The sequence below is a fragment of the Amblyomma americanum genome, chromosome 7 (genome assembly GCF_052857255.1).
Source record: "Amblyomma americanum isolate KBUSLIRL-KWMA chromosome 7, ASM5285725v1, whole genome shotgun sequence".
In the NCBI taxonomy this organism is placed as follows: domain Eukaryota; kingdom Metazoa; phylum Arthropoda; class Arachnida; order Ixodida; family Ixodidae; genus Amblyomma; species Amblyomma americanum.
Genome location: NC_135503.1, coordinates 172,412,360 through 172,439,269, shown reverse-complemented (window position 1 = coordinate 172,439,269; position 26,910 = coordinate 172,412,360). Strand labels below are relative to the sequence as shown.

The 26,910-nt window shown below is 45.9% G+C and overlaps 2 protein-coding genes across 3 annotated transcripts in view; both read left to right on the top strand.

Moving 5' to 3' along the window:
• Nucleotides 1-1,464: 1,464 nt before the first annotated feature.
• Nucleotides 1,465-18,561, top strand: LOC144097585 (uncharacterized). Of its 2 annotated transcripts, XM_077630255.1 has the most exons (4): nucleotides 1,465-1,699; nucleotides 16,238-16,368; nucleotides 17,464-17,666; nucleotides 18,430-18,561. In XM_077630255.1, the coding sequence occupies exons 1-4, from the start codon at nucleotides 1,643-1,645 to the stop codon at nucleotides 18,468-18,470; spliced, it is 432 nt and encodes a 143-aa protein (XP_077486381.1). In that variant the 5' UTR covers nucleotides 1,465-1,642; the 3' UTR covers nucleotides 18,471-18,561. The 2 variants fall into 2 exon arrangements, with proteins under 2 accessions (XP_077486381.1, XP_077486382.1); XM_077630256.1 differs by lacking the exon at nucleotides 16,238-16,368.
• LOC144097584 (endothelin-converting enzyme 1-like) overlaps nucleotides 18,562-26,910 on the top strand; it is a 22,855-nt gene continuing 14,506 nt past the window's right edge. The window contains exons 1-2 of the mRNA XM_077630254.1: nucleotides 18,562-18,693; nucleotides 24,679-25,046. Coding sequence (XP_077486380.1) covers nucleotides 24,714-25,046 — 333 coding nt within the window. The 5' untranslated portion in view covers nucleotides 18,562-18,693; nucleotides 24,679-24,713. The remainder of the gene's footprint in view (nucleotides 18,694-24,678; nucleotides 25,047-26,910) is intronic.

The window sequence follows — 26,910 nt, the reverse complement described above, 5'->3', positions numbered from 1 at the left end:
TCCACTGGAAACGGCGGTGGAAAAGCTTCTCAAAGTACAACTTCCGAAGACTAAGAACCAAGTACGTTCCTTGTTAGGGCTTGCCGGATATTACCGTGATTTCATCTTGGCTATGCCGATAAAGTCCAACTGCTCGTGGAGTTGACACGCAAAAATGAACGAAACCATGTCTCTTGGACACCACAGCGGCAAGCCGCTGTTGACAATCTCAAGAACGCGTTAACCTCAAGGCCCGTATTAAGAGCTCCAATTCTGGGTAAGCAGTTCGTGCTTCGCACAGATGCTTCCGAGGTCAGCATAGGCGCCGTTCTCATGCAGGAGCATAATGCAATCCTCCATCCAGTATCATATGCGAGTCGACAGTTGTTACCTCGCGAATCTCGCTTCTCAACGATTGAACGCGAGTGTTTGGCGATAGTCTGGGCAATTAAGAAATTCCACATATTCTTGTACTGACGTTCTTCATAAATTAATCTGACCAGCAAGCCTTGGAATATTTAACAAAGGCAAAGCACTTGAACAGTAGAGTACTGCATCGGAGCGTTAATTTACAAGAGTATACCTTTCGTGTAGAGTACATCAAGGGATCCGAAAACGTAAGCGCCGAACGCAGGAGTCGTTTGTAAATTGCCGGAGGGTGATGCCCAATGTACAATCCTACTATCCGGTGTTTGCAACTGTTACCTGTGCAAATGCAGTGTGGTACTGTTTGTGGGTTGTTTTTCTTTCTTCTTCTTTGGTTATCAGGTGACACGTTGTTCAGTGTGTACATATTCACCTTTATGGTAAAGACATGTTTAAAGTTTGTGTCTGATCTTTTGTACTGTTTTTATTTTTCCTTTTGCCAGATGTGTGATGTCTGACCCCATGTTCCCTCTGTGCGCGTTTCCTTGTGCCTGCATGTGTCACTGTGTAAAGTGTCTTCGGTGGCTTCGGCCGCGTCTAACTTGTTCATTTCAGACATGAACATAAGCGTTGTGTGCACCAACAGCAGTTTTCTCTATGTGAAAAAATTAGCAGTGGCTTAGCTCAGCAATGCCAAGATATACGTCGCGTGAGCTACGCTGAGCCTCTGAGCAGGAATTTCGCTCTCCTTCTCCATGGCTATACCAGACTAGCAAACGCTCCGCTATATGTATACCCCCACTGAGACATGCAGAAAAAATGAGAGGCGCTATCAAGCGGCTCTGGCACAATGTGAGACTTGCCTACCGCGCAGAGCTGGACGGGCGCCGGCGCAAGTGGGTCTGCCGGCTCTATGACAGCACTCCTCTGGAATGCGCAGATTAAAACCCCAATGGAGCAAAACAAACGCAAAGCTTTGAACTCGCCAGCTTCCCTCCTCTCCTAGGGCGCCGCCGGATAATCGAGCCTCCCATTGGCCGAGGCGCCATGGTCACGTGGTGGCGCGCGCTTTATTGCTCCGCAGCAGACGCCGGCGCCATTGCCGGGGTAGAGCTTCGTTTTCTTTTTGTGGGACAGTTTTGGCGAAAATTGGTTTTCCATCTTTGACGGCGTATACGTGTTGCGGTGATGCCGAGCTTCTGTTGCGCGTATGAATGCGACAACCGAGGACGCAGCGGGGAAAGATTTTTTCTACTTCCGTGCGGAAAAAAGCTAAGCGGCTCGCCGAAAGGTTTGGATGCGCAGGATCGGCCGGGCAAACTTCGACAATGTACTGGTTCTGCCACTTTGTGAGGTGAGTGGGCGTTCTTCAGTTGTCAATCGTGTTTTTTTTTTTTTGGGGGGGGGGGGTGATTTCATGCGAAGCGCGTACGACTGCAGTCTTTCTTCGGAATCAATGCTGTTTGGCATAGTTGTAGATGGACTCGTTCGCTCGTATGCTCCGAAAGGTGTGCTTCTTGTTGTCTTATGCACACTGTTCCAGCTCTGCCAGATTCTGCAGGTGCAGCTTTGATGTTGCGCGCATTTCGTGGCGTATCGACGTGGTTGCAGTCAGACTCGTTCGCAGGCTCGACTCGAAAGTTACGCTTCATTTTGTTTGAGTCCCGATGTTTACGTTTCTCGCGTTGGAGGGCTAGCTTTCATCTTGCGCACTGCTGCAGGAATTTTGGTCGCAGTTGTGGAGTCCTTCGCTTACGAACCCCATACTGAAGAGGCGGTTCTCGCTGTTTGATACCCGCTGTACATGCTGCTCGCATGCAATATACATCTAGCTTTTATGTTGCGCGCATTACCTGCCGTGTATGGGTCGTTAGAGATGGACTCCTTCGCTCACAAATTCAACAGTGAAAGGGCGGTTCTTGCCGTTCGAGTCTACGGTGTTCATGCTGCTCGTGGTGCAGGTCTTTCTTTCATGTTTGGCGCATCGCTGGACGTATTTGTTTTGTTGCAGTTGGACTCCGTCGCTCACGAACTCGACACCAAAGGGTGGTTATCGCTGTTAAAGCCACTACTTTTCATGCTGGTCACGATTCCTAAACGAACCAATGTGTTTGCTTCACAGAGAACTGAGTTAATTCGAGTTTTGATTTTTCAGCATTTGAGTTTTCTTTTCTTTTGCACGCTACTTCGACCGGAAGCGGTTAACTGCGGCAGTCCAGGCTACTACTGCACGTTAGGCATGGAGACGGAAGGCAATGTTCTGTTACAAGCCATTAGTGCATATGCTGACTCAAGATGATAATCACCTAAACAAGCAGCTTTCGAATGACTCATAAGGCGCTGTAGTTGCTCACAAAACAGCGTTTAAATACCTTTTTTGGTTCTCGTTAATCAACCTAAACTATTAAGCCAACATCAAAATTCTGGTCACAACTGTGTTACAGTGCGCAACTATAGGACTTCGTATTCGCCTATTTACAAACATTACGTCGCTACCGTCAGTCGAATATTTTCAATGGTAGCTTGCGAGGTGTCCGAGATATATTAACTCCGAAATAATCTCAAAGCTTTCCTGCACTAAAATAATTTAAATTCAGAAAAAAAATTGCCTACTCACTGAATAGCACAGCCCGGCGTTGCACGAGCAAACACGCCCTTGAGAGAATATATTATAGGAGCATCAAACCGCCATCCCTTCAAATAAAGCCTACGCCGCACATCTAGTCGAATGTTGGTCCATTTTCTCTTTGCGGAGTTAAATTTTTAATAAAATTGGGCAAAAGACGCCGGTTGAAAAGCACGACTGCAAGACATTCACTGTAGTGCCGCGAGCTCGCGAGCTCACTACACTTCCACCGTGTGCACCGCGATCAAAGCGATCGCAGTAAGAAAAGCTCCGCAAAGTAGTGCAACGTGGATCGGGGCAAGTAAATTTTGTACCTGCCATGCCATGCGGCCGAATAAGAGGCAGAAAACGCAACAGCAAATTCATTAGGGCGCGCTGTCCGCTGCGCGCCTAAGTTCGAGCGTTGGGTACACAACGCACTGAGTATATTCACTGTAGTGCCGCGAACTTGTTCGCGCTGGCCACTTCCAACGTATGCTCCGCAATAAAAGGGATCGCAGGACAAAAAGTTTCGAAAAAGCAGCGCAGCGTTGGTCGCGGTAATTATTTCAGTAACTCATTTTTCGATCTTTCATGTAATCATGTCGTTTCGGCCGAAGGCAAGGCAAGAAACGCAACACAAAATGATTGGGGCGCGTGGTCTGCTGCACGCGAAAAAGCGAGGGTTGGGAGCGGCTGCTAGCATCCCCCTGCCAAGGTGCCGCCACCGTCGGCGCATGGGAGCAGCCGAGAGGAGGAGCGCCGACATAGGAGGAGGAGGAAGGAGGTGTCGTTCCTTATAGTCAATTCAGGGGCTTTAGCGCAGACCGGTGAGGCGCCCGTGGCGCCGGCGGCTCCGGCGCGTCAGCAGTGCGCCGTGTGACGTCAGTGCTCCTCGCGCGTGCGCAGCACGGTTGTCCAGGAGCCTGCGAAACTGCTCAAACCTCGGCCAGTGTGGCACACACTACAAAAACTTTCCGAGGGGGGGGCTTAGGTTATGTGCACACGAAATCGTCGGGATTTTCGAACGCGGTGCGTTGACAGTGGTGCTTCGGACAGCAGAGCGCTGCGCGTGCCAGCCCAGCGTTGCGCGTGTGGGCGTGCGAATGGTGTATGCGAAGCGATGGTGACGAAGAGCGTGGCGAGCACGAGGAGCGGAGAGCTCACGTGTCAGGAAACCGAGGTGTGATGGGAGACAGCGCAGCGGAGGTCGTGTCATTCAAGCGAGGAGGTGGCAGCCGTCCGACGTTGGGTCCGTGCTGCCGTGGAGCTCCCTTAGATCTCCTACGCAAGCCTCCTGCAAGCGCAGAGGTTGCAGCCGATGTACTGAGGGTCCGTGCTGCGGCACTCTTGGATAGCCTGCATTAAGCCTCCGGCGTTTCCGGACGCCGCCGGCGGGTATCGGCTACGCGTTTTTCTTTCTGCTGCTGCAAAGTTCTTGGGGCTGTTGACTGGAGACCACCGGCGTGTTCCTGCAGTCCTCTCCGCTCCTACTATCACCTGGCTCCCTTCCGCCGCTTCCTTCGACACAACGCCAGCGACGCGACGTGCTACATTCACCCGCGTCCGCCCTGTCCGCAAGGCATCCCCGCTTCGCCTGGGATCTCTCCTGTATTCTGTGGAGTTGTACGCGTGCTGGGTGTGTGTTTTCCTTGTTTTCGTTTCCGTTTCTTATTGGCCCCTCTCTTTTAATTTATAAATACGGCTTTGTTATGTTTTCTTAGATCCGTTTGTTGTTTCGTTCGAACCTGCTTGCGATAGCGTTCCCCTTCGGAAAGTCGGGGACGCGTTACCAATTCGCGAAAAAATGCGGAAACAAGGTAACAATGCTTCGTAAGTGGTTCATTTAGCTTGGCACCTTGCACGAGCCAAGCTGAAGACACTTCTCTTAGCAATGATCGTATTGTGTTTGCCAGTGAGCACTTATGCCCTAGTCCGAAAGAACTCTGAAAGAAAGCCCTTGTCTGAAAGAAAGCGCCAGTTTCACTTGCGATATGTATGGACAGGAAATGGGCGTAACTTTGCATGTATGACTGAGGGTATTGCTTCAGTTGAGATCAACTCCTTCTAAGTTATTTAACATCTAATAAGGAGCATCGACATGTCCAGGCGCAGTTTTACCAGTTGCTTCTTCAATAGCAACCAATGACTCTTATTTGGTAAATTCTGATGTTATCGCCGTTTTATCAACTGCGTCCTTTGTACGTGGACGAGCTGTACACTGTGGACTATTCGGGAACAAAATGACAGAAGCCTGATCGGCAAACTCCTCTGGCATTTGCTGTAAGGTGGGTCTAATACTCTCTGCGTGACCTTTTATCTGCTGTCCCTTTTTCTTGCCGCGGAAAGTCCTCCGGAGGGCCCTTTTCATTGTTCCAGAGCGCAAACGACTGCACCATATGTCCCACCTCTTATGAGCCAGCGGCTTTTCATAACGGCGGGCCTATGCCGTCACTCGGTTCACTTCAATTTTTCTATGAGAGTCTTCAGGATGCCGAACAGCCTGTATCTCCGCCTAATTTCGGCGTGCCCAAGGTTGTAGCAGGTGAAGGTCAGGACATGGCTGATCTTCGTTCACTGTAGACCGTTGTGAAGGTGCAATCCCTGAGAACCGTTTGTGGGGTGGGCACGCCAGTATTCGGACTGACAGCATCAGGTCTGTTATCCTGCATGGCGTACGCCATCCCATTGTTTTACAGAAATTCTTCGTCGAATGTTCATTTGTCCCAAATTAAAACCTATCCTATTGGGGGCATGGTCACTACTCCACGCTTCTAATTTTGCTTGCCTTTATAGTGCCCCAGGCCCCTTCTACCACGTCAGATCTGGCGAGTATGTTTGTGTTGCAGGCAGTGTTGCGCTTCCTCGGTGATTAAGCAGTGTAAACTCCATTTCTGTGAAGGCAATGTGAACTTGATCACCCCTGTTGGAATCATAATCATATCCTCAAAGAGTGTGCGGAGCGTCCAAATCTCCACCTATTAGTATCGGGGTTCCAAGGGGTGAATGAAGAATATGTTTAACCTATCCAAGATTCCTTGCTGTGGTTCTGGGACGAGCGCACACGGACACTAGTATCAGTGGCGTTTTATTTAGGCGCGCGACTAAAGTAGCTACTTCCTGCTTTGTGTTTCTCCACTTGCTCAGGTCAAGTGGGGTTTTGTAAATGTTGGCCCCAATATAGACGGCAGCTTTTACTGGCTTTTCCGTTTCTGCTCTTGCTCTTTTATCAGAGATGGAAGGGCACTGGTACCCTGTATAACCTGTGAGTGGACACAACCGATTATCTTCCTGTAGAGCTCCTGAGACGTAGCAACATATCTGTTCTTAACAACAGTGCGCTTTGTTCTCGGCACCCTGCCCTTGCTAATCCGAGCTTTCCATTTTTGTCGGACAAGCACAGGAAGTGATTTCATCATCGTCAGATTTGCATGCGCAGCATTTTAATTTCGCCTCGCCCGTTGCTGTCACGCAGTCTTGGTTAACTCCGTATGGAAAAATTTTTTGCAAATGCCCTCCTCTGCAGCACCTGTAGCATTGCGCCAATCTAGAATTGTACGTTTTCTTGGCATTGTTTTTTATTTTACCTTCGCGCGCGGTCAAAAGAATGCGTGTGCACGAGAAACATTCGCACGTGACGAAGAAGAAGCAGCCCTCCGACATATATATCAGCCAGGTTACGAGATCCCTTACTAAATACCACTGACTATCAGCACTTAGCATATAATTGCAACGTCCGTTCGAGTAAATCCAGGCTGTGTGAGGTAACAATGACGCGGTTGCGTTGCAGGATTCCAAGTTTGAATTTATATCTATGCAGGTGTGGGTTGACACCGACGAACCTATGCGACGCATGTGGGAAAGTTGAATCTTTAGACCATTTTCTCCTCTACTGCCCAAAGTTCGCACTTCAGAGAAAGATTTACCTGGAGGTCCCTCTCTCCAGGTTAGGGCTCCCTTTATCTTTGCCAGTATTATTATCGTTTGGTGCGAACGCCAAGGGATTTGCATTGGGTTTTATTTGTGGGTTTCTCCACGATTACATAATTGCAACTGGTAGGTTGATGTGCTAATTCTTTTAAAGTTCTACGAGCTCTTCTTTTTTTACCAAAATGCTGTCTGTTATTTAACTGTCAATATTGTTCTCTTGTTTTTATTCATTGATTTTTCAAAATTCACGATTGGTGCTACATTTTTGTCATCATCTTCCATGGAAACTTTGTTTATTCAACTACATCTTGGCCAATCCCCCCGCGTGGGTATGTGCCATATACCTGGGGTGAAGAAGAAGAAGAAGAAGACGGCGTCGCAGGAGAAGCAGCCGAAGACACATCACTTTTCACATCGGCGGACTATGAGCACCTTAAATATTATTGGAACAGGAAAATTTGTTGCTCTCGGCAGCTTGAAGTATCACTGACGAGGCTGCGCTGCCGCATCCCCCCTCTAAATTTCTCTTTACACAAGTCAGGTTTGGCGCTCTCTCCCCTTTGTGCATTTTGCCGTGAGCCTGAATCTATTGAACATTTTTGGCTGTATTGTCGCCGATTCAACTCTCTGAGAAAAAGGTTGCTGGAAGAGCCCTTGCAGCATCTTGGCCTTAGTTTGAGCAGCCCGCTCTTGCTATCATTTGGCGCCACCACATTTGGGTTCAGCCACAGATCTGTTTGTACCGCTGTCCTAAATTTCCTGATAGAATCTCACCGACTGCCTTGCTAATTGTTCCAACCTTTTCTTTTCTATCAATTATTACATTTTGACTAAATCATTAATATTTATTCCCTCTCTTTATTACTTTTCTTAAAATTTTAAAATCGAAACACTCATCCCTTTTCAGTTCATGACGAAAAATTCACCGGTGTTGCGCTCCCATGTGCCTTTCCTTTTTGTTAACTGCGCTCAGGTGAATAGCCACCCGATTCTTGGCTGATCCCCCAGTGTGGGTATGGGCCATCTTTTGCTAGGCTAACAACAACAACAGCCGAAGGAGAAGAAGCCCTCCTACAGCATCTACCTCGACCCTACGGCCATGGATAGCACGAACACATCAAAGGCGTCCAGAATCTCCAAGAAGGCGAAGAAGAAAGGAGCCCAACATTCTAAAGACACGGAACGGGAGAAGGACTCATCCAGAACATCGCGTAAGAAGCGAAAAATCGGCGTAGAGACATAACCCGAGCGTCACAGCGGCACAAGAACCCAAGAAGTCGCCGGTGAGCAAAAACAGGCGTCTGACCAGGAAGGACCGCATGAAGCCCTCGCCGAAGCACCGCCAATTAAAGCAGCAGCTGTTCCTGGTACCACCAGAACCGATGAGCAGCCAACGTTGTCCCAGCTCCCGACTACTGAGCGCGGCGACGTCACCGCGAGCCGAATCCAACCTCTCGGCCTCACGGATACAGGGGGTAACAAAATCTCATCTTCGAGCGAGGGGCAAGCGCTGCTTCCAACAGTGAGCGACGGCTTAGCTGCTGCCCCGAGCGGCGTTCCTGGTGACCTCATCACCGTTCAAGTTGAGCAAGTCCAGAGGGCTGACGCAGAACCGCATCAAACGACGCGCACAATACGCAAAGCGAATCGAGTCCAAGCCGGCGTCGAGGCTGAGGAAGCGACCAAGCCAAGCTGCCCGGCAGACCAGTCAAACCCAAGGTCCCACCCAGAGCACGCAGGCCGAGCCCACCGTGGAGCGCCCTGAAGATGGGAAGAAGCCTTCGCGTTTTCGAAAGATGGTAAGCAACGTGCACCGGAAAATGTGGCACAGGCTTCAATGAGTTCTCATGAGTGGTGACGTGCCTATAGCGCTGTGCTTCTTGCACCACGAACCCCATTGAGCCCAAAAAAGAGCGCTACGGAGAGGCTGTTGTATTTGAAAGAGGTGAGGTTTATTTTCTACGGTGAAGGCAATATGTTCATGACCTCACAAAATATTGCTTTGAAAATTTGCACCTTATCGCTTCATCAAGGAGGCTTACGGAGCACCATGATATTATAATGAGCCCACTTAAACATAGGCTAAGATCACTTTCAATGCGTAGGCCCTAACATCTTCTGGTTTTGTTGTTTCCCACTCTTGCCGCTTGCTGCCAGTAGATTGTGGGCTGAAGCTGCGTATTTTCAGAATTGGTTAGTATAGTCCTGCAGTCTTGCATTGCCGTTTTGTGGCAAGTTTGAATAGTTTTGTGGAGGATGTAACCAAGAATTGAAACTACTGAGAAAAAGGTTCGGGAAAAAATTGGCAGTGGTGTAACTGTTCTAAACGTAGTTAGACAGAGTTAAAGCTACATTATTCTTGGCTACGCTTGGTTAGGCGCTCGAAAGGAGTTTCAGGCACACTGTCAGCCGCCCATGGCGAAACTGTATGCGCGAGCGGCGCCTTCTTCTTAAGCAAACGCAGAGTCACGTGCATAGTCACATGACCACACCTGGCGAAGCGTCAATTAGGGTGAAGTGCACTTTAGTGCCTCGGTTCGCGCGCTCCCATATGCCGCCGAGAAAAAGGGCGCGAGCATCGAGACACCCTAGCGCCCTACCTAGCGGCGGTCGGCGCAGCGTGCCGCTCTGGTGCCTAGATTATACTATAGCACCACAGCAGTGGCGCCGCGGTGTTGGGGCAGCGGCGCAGTAGCTTCGGCGAATCACGTGTTCTGGTGCCACAGTCCCTCCTACGGCATTCCTTCTGCTGAAGGTCAAACTGCAACACCCGATGACCTCGGCAAAAAATGACGTAGTGGAGCTCTCGCTCGAAAACTACACAGGAAGTTTGCAACATTCGAAACCACGGATTGTTGTTACGTAAAAGACTATAAATGGGCCGCGCCGCGGGAAGGAGCAGTTGGAAGTTGATGAAGACGACGTTCTTCAATGCACAGCGCGAGAGTACGGTGTAGTTTAACATCCTAGTGGTACCGCGCAGCGACCTTTGAGGCTGATCTGTTCGCGCTGGCGCGGGTTCGACTCCCAGTCGTAGATATTTATGTGATTTCTTTGTCTAGCTCTTCTTGTATGAACCTCCGGATTAGTGCTTTCGCAATAATAGAAATTATATGCGTTGAAGGAACGAAGCTCAAAAACATCGCGTTACCCAGGCTGCATGCAGAGCTCGGCGGTAGAACTTCGTAGACAGTGGGGCGATGGAAAGAAACAGCGCCGGGTTGGCTTTTAGTACACAGGCCATCACTCGAATAGGCCATAAAAGATTTTCTAGCTCTCAATGGAGCCAAATCCCTATGTCTTAATTCATTGCAAGTAATGGGGCGATTTTACTCAGTTGGTCCTGTGCATTGCTGTATTTTGCACCGTAGAGTGGGGCAAAATTCAACATTTCGAAATTTTAAGTTTAATTATATTTTACTGTGTTCCTTCAGTGCCCTTCATATTTAGTGAACGGTATGGTAGAGAATGATGAAAACATGGCAACGGTTTGCATATTCACGTTCAGTTTTGCCCCACCCGCCCCTCATAATGAAATCAGCCAGAACAGCAGCTTGGGCATGTTGGTTACTCATTTTTTTTTTATTCATACTGTTAACCCTCTGCATGAGGGTCATTACAGGGAGGGAAACATATATAGACACAAGTGCAATTCTCTTCGCTAAAAAAAAAGAAACACTCAAATGCACAGAATTACAGATTTGCACAGCAATCTTCCAGGAACGCGTTCACACCTATCACAAATTTTTCTACATCTGTTTGGTCCACAACGTCACTTGGTAGTTGATTCCAAATTTCTACAGCATCGGGAAAAAAGGAGTAGCGATAGACATCAGTACGTGTAATAATAGGTTGTAATACCTTACTGTGATTTTTCCGAGGGCAACGCTTCAGGGGAGGTGTAACATAGTGATGTTTATTAACTTTGACTTTATCATTCATTATCAGAAAAAAAAGTTTCAATTTCTGCTTTGTTCTTCTTACTTCTAGTGATTCTAACTGACACTCTTTTAGCATTGCTGTGACTGAATCAGTGCGGCGGTATTTAGAGCATATAAAACGTGCTGACATCCTTTGCAATCTTTCCAGTTGCCGTTTTAAACCCTTTTGATGAGGACTCCACACTGCACTTGCGTACTCTATGATTGGCCGCACGAACGTCTTGTACGCAATCAATTTAATTTCTCTAGTCGCATTCGGCAACTTCCTCCTCAGGAAACAGGAAATAGACATTTTCAATATGGGTGCGCCAGTCAAGATTATTTGTTAATGTCACTCCCAAGTACTTGAGACACTTTACTTGATCTAAGGAATTTTCACCGATATTGTATCGAAACATCATAACATTCTGCTTCCTTGTTACTTGCATGTAATTAGATTTTTGTAGTTTATTTCCATACCCCATTTCAGGCACCACGAGTTTAACGACTGAAGACACCTATTTATGTTCATCTGATCTGCCGGGGAAGCCACAGGAGAGTAAATCAAACAATCATCGGCAAAAAGTTTCATTCTGACAGGCGATTCGACGATAGCAGAAATATCATTTATATACAATAAAAACAAAAGCGGACCTAAAACGGAGCCCTGTGGCACCCCCGACAGAACTTCACGCCTATCCGATACTGCACTTTCTATTTTGACGACTTGACAGCGGTTACTTAGATAGGCCTGAATCCACAGTACTATATTTTCAGCGATTCCTGATCTGCGTAGTTTAAAAAGAAGCTTATGATGCGGAACTTTATCGAAAGCCTTCGAGAAGTCTACACAGACCACATCTACCTGCTGACGTTCATCTATAGCCTTGCAAAAGTCGTTCACTGTTTCAATTAACTGCGTTACTGTCGAAAGGCCGGTCCGAAAACCATGCTGAAATGGACACAATAGGTCATTTATTTCCAAAAAATGAAGGATGTGTTTAGCTATTATGTGTTCAAAAACCTTGCAACATACGGAAGTGAGTGAAACTGGCCTGTAGTTTTTTACAAGAAGTCGATTACCGCCTTTAAATACCGGAACTACTATTGCGCTGCGCCAGTCACGAGGTAAAGAATGATCCCGCAATGACTTTTCAAATAAAATTTGCAAATAATATGATAACCACTCAGCATACCGTTTAAGGAATTCCGTCGGTATTTCATCGGGACCGCTCGATTTCTTCGGGTCCAGAGACAGCAGCTGCTCACAGATGCCCTCCCTATTGATGCGAATCTCGTGCATTGAGTATGGCAACGGGTAAATTATTGTATGATCACTCTCAATATCATTGTCATCCCTACTAAAGACCGACTGGAAGAAATCATTAAACAGATTTGCAATATCGTTTTTATCAGTCACCTCATCGTCCCCATCCATTACCTGTGTGATTGCGTTCTTTTTCGCTGAAAAATATCGCCAGAACTTTTGTGGTGAGCTTGTGAGAAAATTAGTCAGTGTTGTATTGAAGTAAGTTTTTTTCGAATCTAATAACACTGTTTTCAGCTTCTTTTTGATGTTTGAAAGTTCTGTCGCTCTATTTTTTTGCTTTCGCAGCCTTTTTACCTTGCGCTTTAACTGAATGATCTCTCTAGTGATCCAAGGATTGAGCTGCTTCGATTTCTTTGAGCGAGTGGGAACAAACCTATCAATGCAATATTTTAGTGTGCCCTTAAAACGTTGCCACAATTCCTCGACACTTTCATGGTGTGATGCAGTTGCAAACTGATTCAAGTTTTCTTCTAAGACGTCTAAGATAGACGTATCGTCTGCCCGGCTGTAATCTTTGACCCGTATTAAAACATGCGATTTTTTGCGAACTTGTGTGTTCAACCGCACATTCAAACAGATCATCTTGTGGTCAGATAATCCCGGCTTGACAGATTTAGTGTGGTCTGCCACTTTAGGGGATAAGAAAACCAAGTCCAACAATGACTGGGACCCCGATGTAACCCTTGTAAAATCCTTTACTATTTGCTTAAGGTTATGAGCAAACATAATTTCCATTACTTTATTCGCACTGCTTATTTCTACATTACCTGTTGACAAAGTTTCCCAATTAATATGTGGCAAATTAAAGTCGCCAGCCATTATCAGTCTGGTGTTCTTATTTACATGAGAGTTAAGGAACAAAAGCAATTCATCCAAAAATTCAGGAGATGTAGAAGGCGGCCTGTACACAACACCTACTAAATGTACAAGGCTCCCACAAGAAACCTTGCACCACACCATTTCAGAAAGGCTGCAGTTAAGAGCGACTGCAGCTACTGTGCTTTTCACAACAATAGCCACCCCCCCTCCTCTAGAATTTCTATCCCATCTAAAAACATGGTAGCCTGGTGGGAAAATGCTATCGTTACTAATTCCCTCATGTAACCAGGTCTCGGTTATTAACAATAAGTCAGGGTTCTCGAAAATTAGCAAATGTTCTAAATCAGTTGTTTTGTTTGCTACACTGCGGGCGTTTAACAGAATAATTCTGAGCTATATTTGCGAGCAATCGCTATGATCATCAGAATCTGCAGTTGATTTGGTCGGGGATAGCGAACTATGACCAGCAGACTCATCGATAACTTTGGGTCGTCCTATCTTATCTTGGTGGGTTCGGTACAGACAACGCTCTTGTCGTTCATGGTCCCATGCGTAAATGGTGTTGTTAATCTTAAGTTTATCATGTATCAGTTTGACCTTTGTTCCGTTATCTCTTTCTGCTTTACTACTTTGCCACAGTTTTTTTCGTACTGCTACTGTTTCCTTCGCATAGTCTGGGCTTACACTTATCGGGCCGCCTTTCAACTTCCCGCAATTCTTAAATACCAACTTTCTTTCTCTAGAGTCGAAAAAGTGCATAATGACAGGTCTATGGCTACCAGTTTTTTTCTTGCCTATACGATGAATTCTGTCTACAGTTTTCGCCTGAACGCCCAATTTTTCATTAAATATCTTCTGAACCACAGCTTCCCTCAGATCGGAATCTGATTCGTCTTTTGCTTCTTTGACACCAAAAACCAAAAGATTATTACTTCTGCTCCTGTTCTCATATTCAGTCAACTTATCTGCCTGCTGACGAACAAGGGGCTCTAAAGTTTGCATTCGTTTGTTCATTTCTTCGATAATATCAAGAAATCCTGTCATCCTATCGCATTTTGCATTAAGTTCGGTCATTTCTGTTCTCAGTTTATCTATTTTAGCATCCGACGTGGCCTGGTTTTCTAGAATTAACTGCAACATTTCAGCAGTCTTTGGCCCCGGGTTTTCCTCAATATCACCAGAAACCAACAAAGACAATAACATAGACCAAGTGTCACTCAAAACAGTCAAAGCAGTCAACAATCTTCCAGGGCACGGCAGACCTAACAGAAAGCGGTTGTCACTCCTAACACTTCCAATATTAGTCAAATAACGAACCTGTAACAGCAGGATCGGAGGCTTAGACATGTTGCCGGTTGTCCAGGTGCCGTGCCCTCTGAATGCTCCGGCGTCGAGCAGTTCCTTTTGTAGGCTAGCCACTGGTGACATCACTGTCATCGACGGAAGACGTTCCTTGAACAGGTTATCGCTGATATCGCTGTCGTGATGGGTCGCGTAGAAAAATGGTTTTTCATCCGTTCCACAGGTGGAAATGCTTGCGGCAGCAATCCACGGCAGAACCTGTAACAGCAGGATCGGAGGCTTAGACATGTTGCCGGTTGTCCAGGAACAGCGTAAAACACGGGACAAGAGAGAAGTGCTGATTAGATTTGATTACAATTCTTCCCCTAGCATTCAGTCGCCTGGAGCATTAAAATGTATTTCGCCACCGCGGTGGCTGAGTGGTTATGGCGCTCGGCTGCTGGCCCGAAAGACGCGGGCTCGATCCCGGCCGCGTCGGTCGAATTTCGATGGAGGTGAAATTCTAGAGGCCCGTGTGCTGTGCGATGTCAGTGCACGTTAAAGAACCCCAGCTGGTCAAAATTTCCGGAGCCCTTCACTACGGCGTCCCTCATAGCCTGAGTCGCTTTGGGACGTTAAACACCTATATAAAGTTCGATTATCATTAAAATGTATTTCATATGACTCATGTTTCATACAGTCTTAAATGGGGAAGTGGCAACAAATTCTTAATTCTCAAACTTAAATACGCCTGGAGTTATTTATTTTGTTTTTAATATTTTTTTTTATTTTTTGGATTTATTTATCACTTCCCCCTTTTTTGATCTCGTTTTGACCGGAACATTTTGCTGGTCAGGTGTACATTAAGAATGAAGCAGCAGTGTAGCAAAAAATGTATTCCGTTATACTGCTTCATGTGCATTCTCACATTTCGCACGCACAAAATGCTTGAGTACGAAATAGAGCAGGCCTAATTCATTCTGCTGTGGCGCACCCTTTCAGAGCCCTGATGTCGCCAAGAGGAACATTTGCATCAAATGTTGCGCCGGTACATCCGGCGTATTACTGGCCATCATCATGACGTTGCTTCTGACATTTCCAGCCCCCTCCCATGAGCGTCACTACGAGACTTGCGACACGCTGGCATTCGCCGCCTACTCGAAGCGGCTGCAAGAGTCCATCAACTCCTCAGTGAAGCCTTGCGATAGCTTCACACATTACGTGTGCGATGGCTGGAACAGTCGCTATGAGGCCAGCGTCAATGACGTTGCCCTGCTTTCCGCTCTCACTCGAATGTACCATATCGTTCGAGATATGAACGTACCCAAGAGTGAGCAAAATGTGATGGAACGCGCCACAGCTTTCTACCTCAGTTGCGAATGCGTTGGGAAAGCACGCTGCAATTAACTACTAAACGTCGCGCTGGCTCTGGAAGCAACGAATATAGTGTGGCCCATCAAGGCGCAGCGTCCCGATCTTGTACACACCCTGCTGCAGGTGTCGATCCAACTTCGTTGGGCAGGCATCCTTGCTTTCGAGGTAATGGCTACTGGGCCAAAAAAATACGTGCTGCTGCGACCACCACAAGAGTTCTACATATTAGGCCGGAGGGCAAAAGAGCAACTTCGTTCCCCTGGCAGCAGGCAACATTATTTCGAGGTATCAAAAACAAACCTCAGGGCCGCAAGTAGCGCTGCAGTTCACGGTGACTCGGTGACATTTGAAGAAACAAGAAATATTGAACTAAAGATATGGGACGTGCTTTGGAATAAAGCTGTCGTACATCCGACGTTCATTATGAAAGACGACCTTTTCTACAATTTCGTCCCGAACCTCACGCCGGAGCGGTGGAAGATTGTTTTGCGAGACTACGGAGCGCGGCTGCGCGAGGATGAACATGTCGTGTTCCTGAGCGATTCGATTTCATTTCTTTACGCCTTCTTCAATATGTGGAAGAAGTACGGGGAGGAACGGATGCACGTTCTGCTGTCCTGGTGTACGGTGCAGGTGGCGGCATGGTTTGCTAACCAGGAGCTGCTGGTCAACTTCTACGACACCGAGCAGAAGGTGGAGCTCGTACACCGCGCGTTTTGCTTCAGCAAAACTTTCGTCGTTACTGGCGACGCCCTGCTTCACAGGTGGGTTTGGTTCCTGATAGTTTGGCTCTTATAGTTTGGTTCCTGGCTTGAGCAATGGTTCGCGGCTTTTGTCTAACAGTTTAGTCCTTGTACTTTCAAAGAAAGATTACAGTTTTACTGATGAAATTGTACCTTTATTTTATTTGCGCTGATCTGTTTTGTTCTGCATATGATGTGCAGCTTTCTCCAAAAAAAGTTGATGGTGGCGTGGCTCTGTTAGGACAGGATATACGTAGCGTAAGCGCGGCGACTCCTGCTTCGGAGGAGTTAATATATGAAAGGCGCATTCCCTATATGCGCCTTTATTCACGGTTAAACCGTGAGCCGTCGTTGCGGAGTGGTAGCGTCTCCTCCTCAGTCGCCAAAGGCCCTGGTTCGATTCCCAGCCTTGACACAGGGTTTCTTTATTCAGTGAGCCTGCGGCGGGTTGACCACGTTGTTGTTCACGTGGACGGACACGGGGTGCGGAGCAGCTGCCGGCGGGACGGCGCCGTGGCTGGCTGGTGACTATGCCTGGTCACCAGTCACATGACTGGCCACGTGGTGCGGTTTCCAGAGAATGCACAGACCGGCGAGGCGCGCGCGGCGGCGGCGGCTCCGGCGCGCCAGTTGTGCGCCGTGTGACGTCACTGCTCCTCGCGCATGCGCAGCACGGCTCTCCAGGAGCCATGCGAAACTCCTGAACTTCGGCCAGTGTAGCTTACGCTACAAAAAAAAAACATCTGCTGCCTGCGCTCTCAGAGTGGCATAGCCTAGTCAGGCACCTTCTGGGATTTTGCTATGCTCCCAGAGCCACATTTGCATGAAATTGTCTCAATTAAGACAGAAAGAATGTAAAATAAAAGTAAAAGTAGCTTTTCTCTTCCCATTTCCCCCAATCCGTTCTTAATTGCGCTGTGTCACGGTGAACGGTGAAGAATCAACCGCCGTTGTGTCCTCAGGCATGTGTAGAGATCTGCTTTGCGCTACAGCCGGGATGTGACGATTTATGAAATTTGAACTAAACTGCAGTCTGCTTCTTGAACCTCACGGACCTTCAGCTTCTATTTAACATTAAACAGTGAGATGAAACTTACACACAGCGCACATTTGCAGGTTCAGCGAGACAACACTTCCTGCCGATCTTCGACCTCAAGCCCGGGCACTGATTTTATACGTTCGTCAGTCTCCGCATGGGCGCCTTCTTCGCTGGAAGTTTTATGATGAGAACCTCACAGTGCTCCACGACTGGAACTCCACATCTGTTGCGCTGCAGTACTTCGAGGTACCGGGAGGAGAGGACTACGACGGCAGTTCAGGTACGTACGCGCGGACAGGCACCCGGACAAGTACTTCCCGGAAAGAAGTTCCCACTAGTCATACAATTGCCTTGCAGGCAATCATGTTGCATTATATGTCAAAGAAAATCAATCGATTCTTTAAACTCCAACGTTCTGCCTCTCTCTGAAAGACGGATGGCTATTAAATTTGTTTTTGTTACGAAATCCGGTGGCACTATAAATGCACAGAATTATACCGCCGCATTTTACTTAGTTGTACTGAATAGAAGACCCTTCACTGTCGTAAAGCACAAGGTGACATTCAATAAAAATAATTTAATTGATCCCAACCAACGCGGGTTTAGGAAAGGGCTACTGACTGCAACGTTTATTGCTTGAAACAATCCATGACCTCATATATCGCTCTTGATGAACATAGCCAAGCTGACGTCGCATTCTGTATCAAAAATGTTTTTATCACGTGTCGCTCTCAGAATTGATGCTCAAACTTCAACCCGTCCTTTCTTCTCATACGTTACAAACTGCATGAAATATCTTCCAGAAGTGCAATTTCAAGGTCGTGCATCTAGCCTTTCGGTAACGTCTGGCGCGCAGTACGTACCGGAGAAATGCTTGTGGACCCAGTATATTCTTTGTTTATATCAAAAACCCTCTGTCAATTGTCAACGCAACAGTGGAAATATTTGCAGGGGCTGCAGTATTTAGAAAAAAAAATAGGCCGCATGCAGCAGTCCGGCGGATTACGAGGGCATCGCTCACTTGTGTATTTTCTTCTGTGTAGGGACCGATTTCTGGGCTGACGAACGTATGGCCATCGATTGACAGCTGAGTGTCTTCGAACCGCGATATCACTGTGGTATCAGCTGTGCACCCTGCTCTACCCACGAGGCCTGCCGAACTACGATGGTGGAACGTCATCCAGGACGAGGCCAATCAGCGCAAGCAACACGGATCGACAAGCTATAAAAGCCGCCGCTTCTCTTCGAAGGCTGCAGTCCGGCGGATTACGAGGGCATCGCTCACTTGTGTATTTTCTTCTGTGTAGGTGAGAATATTTTGCCTTTCACACTTGCTTTGTTAGCCTTTTCCCTCCGCTGGACTGCCCGCCAGTTTTTTTTGGCAATGTCAAGTAAAGAATGCCTTGCATGTTTAAAAGCGATCTCACCTGATGGCAAAAGTCTTATCTGTACCGAATGCAAGGATGCTTATCATGTTGGAAAGTGCTCGGGCGTTACAAAAACAAATCTCAAAAGCATGTCGAAGGAAATGCTTCGACAATGGGCATGCTCGACCTGCAAAGCGGGCAGGTCAAGAACCGCACGTCACAGGGACACTGATTCATTGAGTGAAATATCGTCATGTGACCCTGATGAACCTTCTTTAGCAAGTGTCATGTCAAAGTTAGATGCTGTACTGCGTCGCCTGGACGAACTCGAAAGAAGGCAGGAAGAACAGCTGACGAAACTAGATACTAGAAACAAAAGTATAGAGCATCAAAATCAGACAATGCAAGGTATGGAAGCATCGCTAGACCTACTTTCTTCCCATTACGACACTGTCCTGCAGTCGCTAGAAATACAGAAAACCGAGCTGAAAGACATAAGAAAAGAGACTTGCGACCTAGCAGATCAACTAGCAACGTCAAACGCGCGGCTTCAGCAGTTGGAAACGGAGGTGGATAAACTGGAGACTTACTCCCGTAGAAACAATATAGAAATCCATGGAATAAAACAAAGTGCTAATGAAGACCTGAATGTAGTTTTGGCATCTATTGCTGACAAACTCCAACTTCCCGTTCCTGATGAAAATGAAGTCGACGCGGTGCATAGAATCAAAGGTAAACCGAGCAAGGAACCACCAATACTGGTCAAATTTTTCAAGAGAGCAACAAGAGAAAAATGGATCGAGAAAAGGACAGCCCTAAGAGATGAGGACATTTTCATCAATGAGAATCTCACATACTCTGTGAAAAAGCTGCACTGGTTGACAAAGTGTGCCGCCAAAGAAAAACAGTACCGTTTTGTCTGGGTGCGCAATGGAAGGATATACATGAGGAAGATGGAAGGGGGAACAGTAATACGCATAGATAAAGAAGAGGACCTAGCTAAGATTGCATGAACATGACAGCTAACACGTTAAATAACATTTTCAATCAGACAGCGCGTCATTCCTTCCTGCCATCAGATATATACGCTGCATCCTCGCAGAAAACAAAAACTATCTCTTGCTTTCATATCAACGCACAATCCTTGCGAAATAAAGGCGACGAATTTGAGGCGTTTTTTTCCACACTTAACTTCCGTTTCAAGGTTGTCATGGTCACTGAAACGTGGTATCAAAATAGTTGTGAAATACTGCAGTTGCCGAACTACAACACGCATGTACAAAATCGCAATGACAAACGAGGCGGAGGTGTCTTGATAGCAATAGAAAAATGTTTTAAATGCAGTATTCTCGCTGATTTCACTCAAATTCATGATGACTACGAAGTACTGTCCTTACAAAGTGGTAAAAATGTCTTCTCTGTTATATACCGGCCTCCTAAAAGCAACTTCTCAAATTTTGCTTGCTTTCTTGATGAATATCTCCAATGGGTCTCAGATAACAACCTTAACCTAGTATTAGGTGGTGACGTTAACATAGATTTTCTTTCACATTCTGCTAACAAACTAGAAGTTGAGTCTATACTGCAATGCAACGGTTTTATTAATGTCATAAATGAACCAACACGATTACAGGCTGCAACGTCAATTGATGTGTTTTTTACTAATTCTCCAGCTGATCATCTTAAATCAGGAATAATTAATGTCCATATCAGTGACCATCTTCCAATATACCTGATTGTTGAGTGTGAAACATCTAGGAAACAATGCGTACCTTCTGCGATAGAATACCGGCGCATTAATAATGAAACACTGAATTTCTTTCGAGGCGCACTTGCAAATGTTGACTGGAACGTTGTGCGAAACAAAAATGCTCCAGAGGATGCCTACAGTGCCTTCATCGCCATATTCAGGACTATATATGAGCAAAGCTTTCCTTTTGTCGCTTTCAAAAAACCTCGAAAAGCCAGAAAACCATGGATAACTGCAGAATGTCTTAAAATGATAAAAAAGAAGACGCACCTTTACAACCGCTTCATTCAAACAAAGTTACCCGATGATCTTGTACGATTTAAAACATATCGCAACCAAGTTACGTCTACTCTCCGTCAGGCAAAAAAACAGTACATGGAAAAACTATTCAACCAAGACTTACTAAAAAGGAGCGATCTTGTGTGGCAAAACATTAAAAGAATTTTAAACCGAGGTTATGCTGCCACTGATGTACTTGAACTTTTTGTTGATAATGAGCTAGTGAGTGGGAAAAAGCTAGCAGATAATTTCAATAATCATTTTGTGTCTCAGGCGGATGGGAATGACGATCTCACGGATGTGAAGTGTCTTGACGTACGGATTGTTTCCAGTGCATTCCTATCGCCAACAGATGCTATTGAAATTAAAAATTGCCTCTTGTCTTTACGCAACAGCAAGGCACTTGACATTGATGGTTTCAGAATTTCCCCAGTAAAGTATGTAGCCGATGTAATTAGCCCAGTGTTAGAATATATCTTTAATTGTTGCATTGAACATGCAGTATTCCCCAAAAGAATGCAGATTGCCAGAGTCACGGTTATACATAAAGGCGGATACAAAAACATTCTGTCAAATTATCGACCAATATCCATTCTTCCTGTTTTTTCAAAGTGTTTTGAAAAAATTCTGTTTAGACGAATATCTGGTTTCTGTGACAAACATAACATAATAACGCCCAGTCAGCATGGTTTCAGAAAACACTTCTCGACGGAAACCGCGCTTCTAACTCAGAAAGAACTAATCTTAGAGTCCTTTGAACAGAAACTTCTCACTCTTGGCATTTTCATTGATTTTTCCAAAGCATTTGACCGCATGAATCACAGAATAATGATAGCTAAGCTCGAGCACTATGGTTTTCGCGGAAAGTTTCTTCAAATAATTCAGTCTTATTTAGGTTCTCGAGTACAACAGGTAAACATACACAATGACTTCTCAGATTTTAGGCATATCACTTCAGGCGTTCCGCAAGGCAGTATCTTGGGACCACTCCTATTCCCCCTTTATGTTAATGACGTCGTCTGCATTAGTAAGCTGCCAACTTTCATTGTTTACGCAGATGACACCACCTTATTTTTTTGAGCCTCACATTTACAAGATCTTCAGCAACAAGCATCACATTGTCTACACTCGCTTTTAGAATGGTCTAAATGCAATTTGTTAAGCATTAATACCCAGAAAACAAAAGCTGTGCTCTTCAGACCTCGCAGTAAGCCTATTAACGGATCGCCACTTTCTTTAAGATTGGGCTCGTCACTCATCCAGATTGTTCCAGTCATCAAAAGTTTAGGTGTGATTTTTCATGAGAACTTATTATGGAATGATCATGTCGAAATGGTAATAAACAAACAGTCCAAGGTTGTCGGTATTTTATGTCGACTAAGGTACTTTATGCCGAAGCGTATTAAGCAAATGCTGTATAACGCACTTTTTTCTTCTGTTCTTAACTATTGCTTTTTGGTCTGGGGCACTACGTCTTTTACCAACAATAATCGTTTGCACCTTCTTCAAAAAAAAGCTGTTCGTAGCATTGTGAATGCTCCGCGACTAGAGCATAGTGGCCCGATATTTCAGGCACTCGGCATCACCCCCCTTCCCCAGTTGTATGAAACGTTGCTCTTAAGACGGTATGAAACAAGTGTTGTTACAAACAATTGCTTTATGTTACAGCTGTCTGGACTGAAATACAAAGAGTCTAAATACTCTACTCGAATAGTTTTGAATTGGTTTGTACCTAAGACCCGCACAAATTACGGGTATCAAATGTTGAACTTCACTCTCCGACATTTATTAAATAAGAAATCCTTATAAATATATAGCTAAATAATGCCAAAAACTGTTATATGTCCTGTATGTTTGTACATTTTTTTTTGTTGAAAGTGCCCTCGTATTGTTTCTTTCGTTTGTTTTATTAACGTGAACAAGTATATCACTGCCAAGCTTCTGTAGGGTGCGCCGGCCTCGTCAAGCCTTGCCACTGGCTTTTTGCCGGTGCACCCAACATCGCCATGATGTTAAATAAATATATTCTGATTCTGAAATGTGAGCCATGCATTTAGTGCAACAGCAAAGTACGTCGGGAATTAAAGATGGCGTTGAATCTCATAAAAAATGTTCACTACCTCATTAAAAAGAAAACACTTATTTTTATGCATCAACTTGAAAAATCGATCCTTCAAGTAGTGTAAGAATAAATGCATCATTCATTCACGCTTATTATTCGTACACCAGGGTGTACAGGAGGCCAAGGAAAAAGGAAGAAAACCGTTCCACAACGGCTTGAGCCACTCGTCCCCAACAATAGTGGCAGCAGAAGAAACAAATAGATAGTGAAAAAAAGAATTATTACAGCATAGTGATAACAAAGGAGATCCAATTATTAGCGCGTAATCATGCACAAGTATAACAAAAACATAGAAGGTTCTAAACACACACATATGCATACAAAGTATAAATCATCCAGCAATGTACAGTCAGGTTTTGAATAGCTGTTAAAAACTGAGAGAGGGTTAATTTCATAATATCAATGCTTAACCTCTTGCATTCGTTTAGTAGCCTAGGTAACGTACTTTATAGTATTTGCGTACCGCAGTTAGTAAGATATTTTAGAACTTTCCATTGTTCTGTGCTTCTTGTGTGATACGCTAGATTAATTTCGCAGTTCTACTCCCCTCTGACCTGAAATATGATAAACATGCATCATATGTTTCGTGAAAAGCACTTTTGCGTTTTTTCGTTATAAGTGATTGATCCCGTCTGCATCTCCAGATTCAGAATTAGTGGCATGTTGCTCTCTTGTCCGTTCCCTCTACTTGAATACAGTATCATTTGGAATGGAATTGGAATTCCTGCGTTTTTCGAAATTTCCAACAGGCACTAAAACCTAGGTTCACAAGATGTTTCTTTTTTTGAACTGGGGTGATCAACCGTTATTTTCGTTCTTCAACTATAATACCGCTCAAAGGTAATCGGGTAGAAAGCAGAAGAAAAAAAAAACCACATGCCACCGGTGGCATCCGAACCCACGGCCTCCGAATTTCGCGTCCGGTGATGTGCCAAGAGATCTATGCCGGCGGCTGTCCAATCTTTCGGATATATTTACGTTCTGCGTGTAGCCTAACCTTGAGAGTGTTTAGCAGCACCACCATGGACCATAGCAGCGGACGTAGTACGTCCTGTATTACCGTGGTTGTGACGTAGAACGTGATCGAACGTGGAGCACGGAAGCTGTGTGAGAACCTTCTGTCACGTACCACGCGACAATCTCTGCCTCTTTGTTGTGGCGGCGACACAAGGCTGTCTGGAAGCTTTCAAGCACTCGCAAGGAAGAAAAAAAAAGACAGGGAATAAAGAGAAAGGCAAAAACAAGCAAGCCATGAAGGACGATCAAGGTTTCATTAATATCGTGTGAAACATTGTTTATACACACTGCACGACGCAGGGCAATGAGAGTAAGGAGGTGCAAAAGCTCTGGGGCGTTGAATGCGACTTATAAATGGTATATAATGGTTAAAAAGACCATTTATGACAGGGGTAGGATTACTAGGTTTGGAGGGCGTGGATGAGAGAGTACAAAGTTTTCGTTAAGATCCTCTTGAATATATGCAAATATATGATTTCGAAAATCATTCACAATTCGCGGTGAATTGCTTTTTTTAATATGAATGCTTTTCTGAATCGTTCACCTTCCGCCCTCGCAGATGATATTTTCATTGGTCACCACGTGATCGCTTGAGGGTTATGTATTGCGACATACTACAACTGAGAGGGCTACACTGAGCCTGCTTACTCCGACAATGAATCCTGGGTAGATGTTGGCGGTATGCAGTGCAATCGAGATAGTTCACAAGCGCACGTGGTTCGAATTTATACCTTCTCGGGTGCCGGAATGCGTGCAGAAGCCACGGACGTCCAACACGAAGGCTTAGTGGACATGGGCGAGTCGCTGGTGGCCAACTGGCAACTCGCCGCTCGAGCTTCGTTCATGAACCCGTCTTCCCGGCGTCTGTCCAAGGTCGTCCAGGAGCTGGGACTTTACGTACTCCACACCGACACGACGGAACCCGATGTGTCCCTGCTGCCGTACCCCTTCAGCTTCCCGTTCTTCAATCATGGAGCCACTGACGTGCTCAACTACGCCGGGACCGGCAGTCGCGTGGCGGAAGCGCTCAGCCGGCTCTTCCTCTGGGCCTACTTTACATCTCCGGAGGCACGACCCGCCTTCACGAACCAATTTCATTGTATGGTGAACGCCACATTCAACAAGGTGAGACCAGAGCCAAGCCATTTATAGTTGTTAGGAGATTTCTAGAGTTTTCTGTGCAAATGTGAGTCACCTTGCATGAGCGATCCCAAGCGCATTATCGGGCTGCTTGTAGAGGTTATTGTTCTGCACTTTACTAGGGACAAAAGGACTCAACCAAGAGAACCCCTACGCCCTGTCAACTGGTTCAGTTTTCCTTCACACAACCGTCTGTATAGGGCACCGCTACAGTCAGATGAAAGAAAGTACAAGCGATACTGAAGAAACAACAGGTGAAGGGGGCGGTGTCTCATGTGGTTGCAGTCATTCTTCCATGAGTCTTTCTCTGACTCATGGTAGTGCGAAAGAGGTGCGAAAGAGGCGCACTACCACGCTTCAACAGCGGTGACGGGGCACCACCACATTCACCATGTAGGACAGATGTGATTTCCGTGGCATCTCTATTTTAAGTGACAGTTATATCTTGGGAAAATGGTCGTCTTCACGAGCTATGGGGGCAATGACTGCAGCTTGCAGAATACGCGGTGAGGTTTCCTGGAAATGTATAATACGGCATGCTTTGCTATGCTTGCGCAATTTGTCGTTAACGCAGCGTCCCGTTTCCTATGAGGGGCCTATAGCACCTTCCAGCGTTATATCGTAGACAATTTCTTTCTTGCATATTACATCGCCTTGGTTTTATGCTATGTCGGTAATAGGAGCTAAGGTTAAAAATCAGCATGTATTAAGGTAGGCCAAAAACTGACCGTGACAAATCGTCGCCGTGGTATGTGTCGCCATGAAAACTCCGCTAGCAAGGAGTTATAGAACATCTTTGGATGGGTGATGTTTCCGTATTCTTTTAAAGCGAAAGCTTTACTACGCCAACCAGCGAGCCATTTCGGCTTGTCGCGCACTTCAGCCGTATGCCTTATGCTGTGTGCTTGGCTGACGAATGCCCTTGAGCCGCCGTTTCCTAGCAACACCGCAGCCGCGCTCCAACAGATGGCGCAGCTGTCGACGCCGCTGCCGTTACCGCTTGCTCCATCTGATGGTGCTTCGCTTGGGTAGAGGGAGAGGAGGTGTCGCCTCGCGGGGATATATATATATATATATATATATATATATATATATATATATATATATATATATATATATATATATATTAGCAGTTAATTAAAGGCAATGAGGGGCCCGTTTGACAAACTTATGAAGGGAGCGAACAGTCACCGAAACCAAGGTGCATAGGGGAATGTTTTTTTATGTGTTGTGCTTATCAGTTGGATATTATTGTAGTTTGATTAATAAATCGCTTAAAGAAATTTTATTGCGCTGTTCAAATATGAGTCAATACCAACTCGCCCAGTTCGCAGCTTTAATGAAGAAAAAACAACTATCCCGTTGGTGAGATCCGAACCCACGACCTCCGAATATCGCGTCCGGTGCTCTTACCAACTGAGCTACGGCGACGGCTGTCCAATCTGCTGCTCTTGTGCGTATTTATGTTCATTGGGCATAAGCGAACCTTGAGAGTGTTCACCAGCGCCACCCTCGACCATAGCGGCGGACGTAGCATGTCTTGTAATACCGCGAGCGTGACGCGGAACGTCATCTAACGGCGAGGGCGGAAACTGTGCGAGAGCCCTCTTAAGCTACCTATGGTATGAAGACTACCAGAACCGACCCTCGTTAAGCTATTAGCAGATAAGTTAAAGGCAATGAGGGGCCCGTATGACAAACTTATGAAGGGAGCGAACAGTCACCGAAACCAAGGTGCATAGGGGAATGTTTTTTTAATGTGTGGTGCTTATCAGTGGGATGATATAGTACTTAGATTAATATATCGCTCAAAGAAAATACCCCCGCAGGGGGGCGCCTGCAGCTTGCA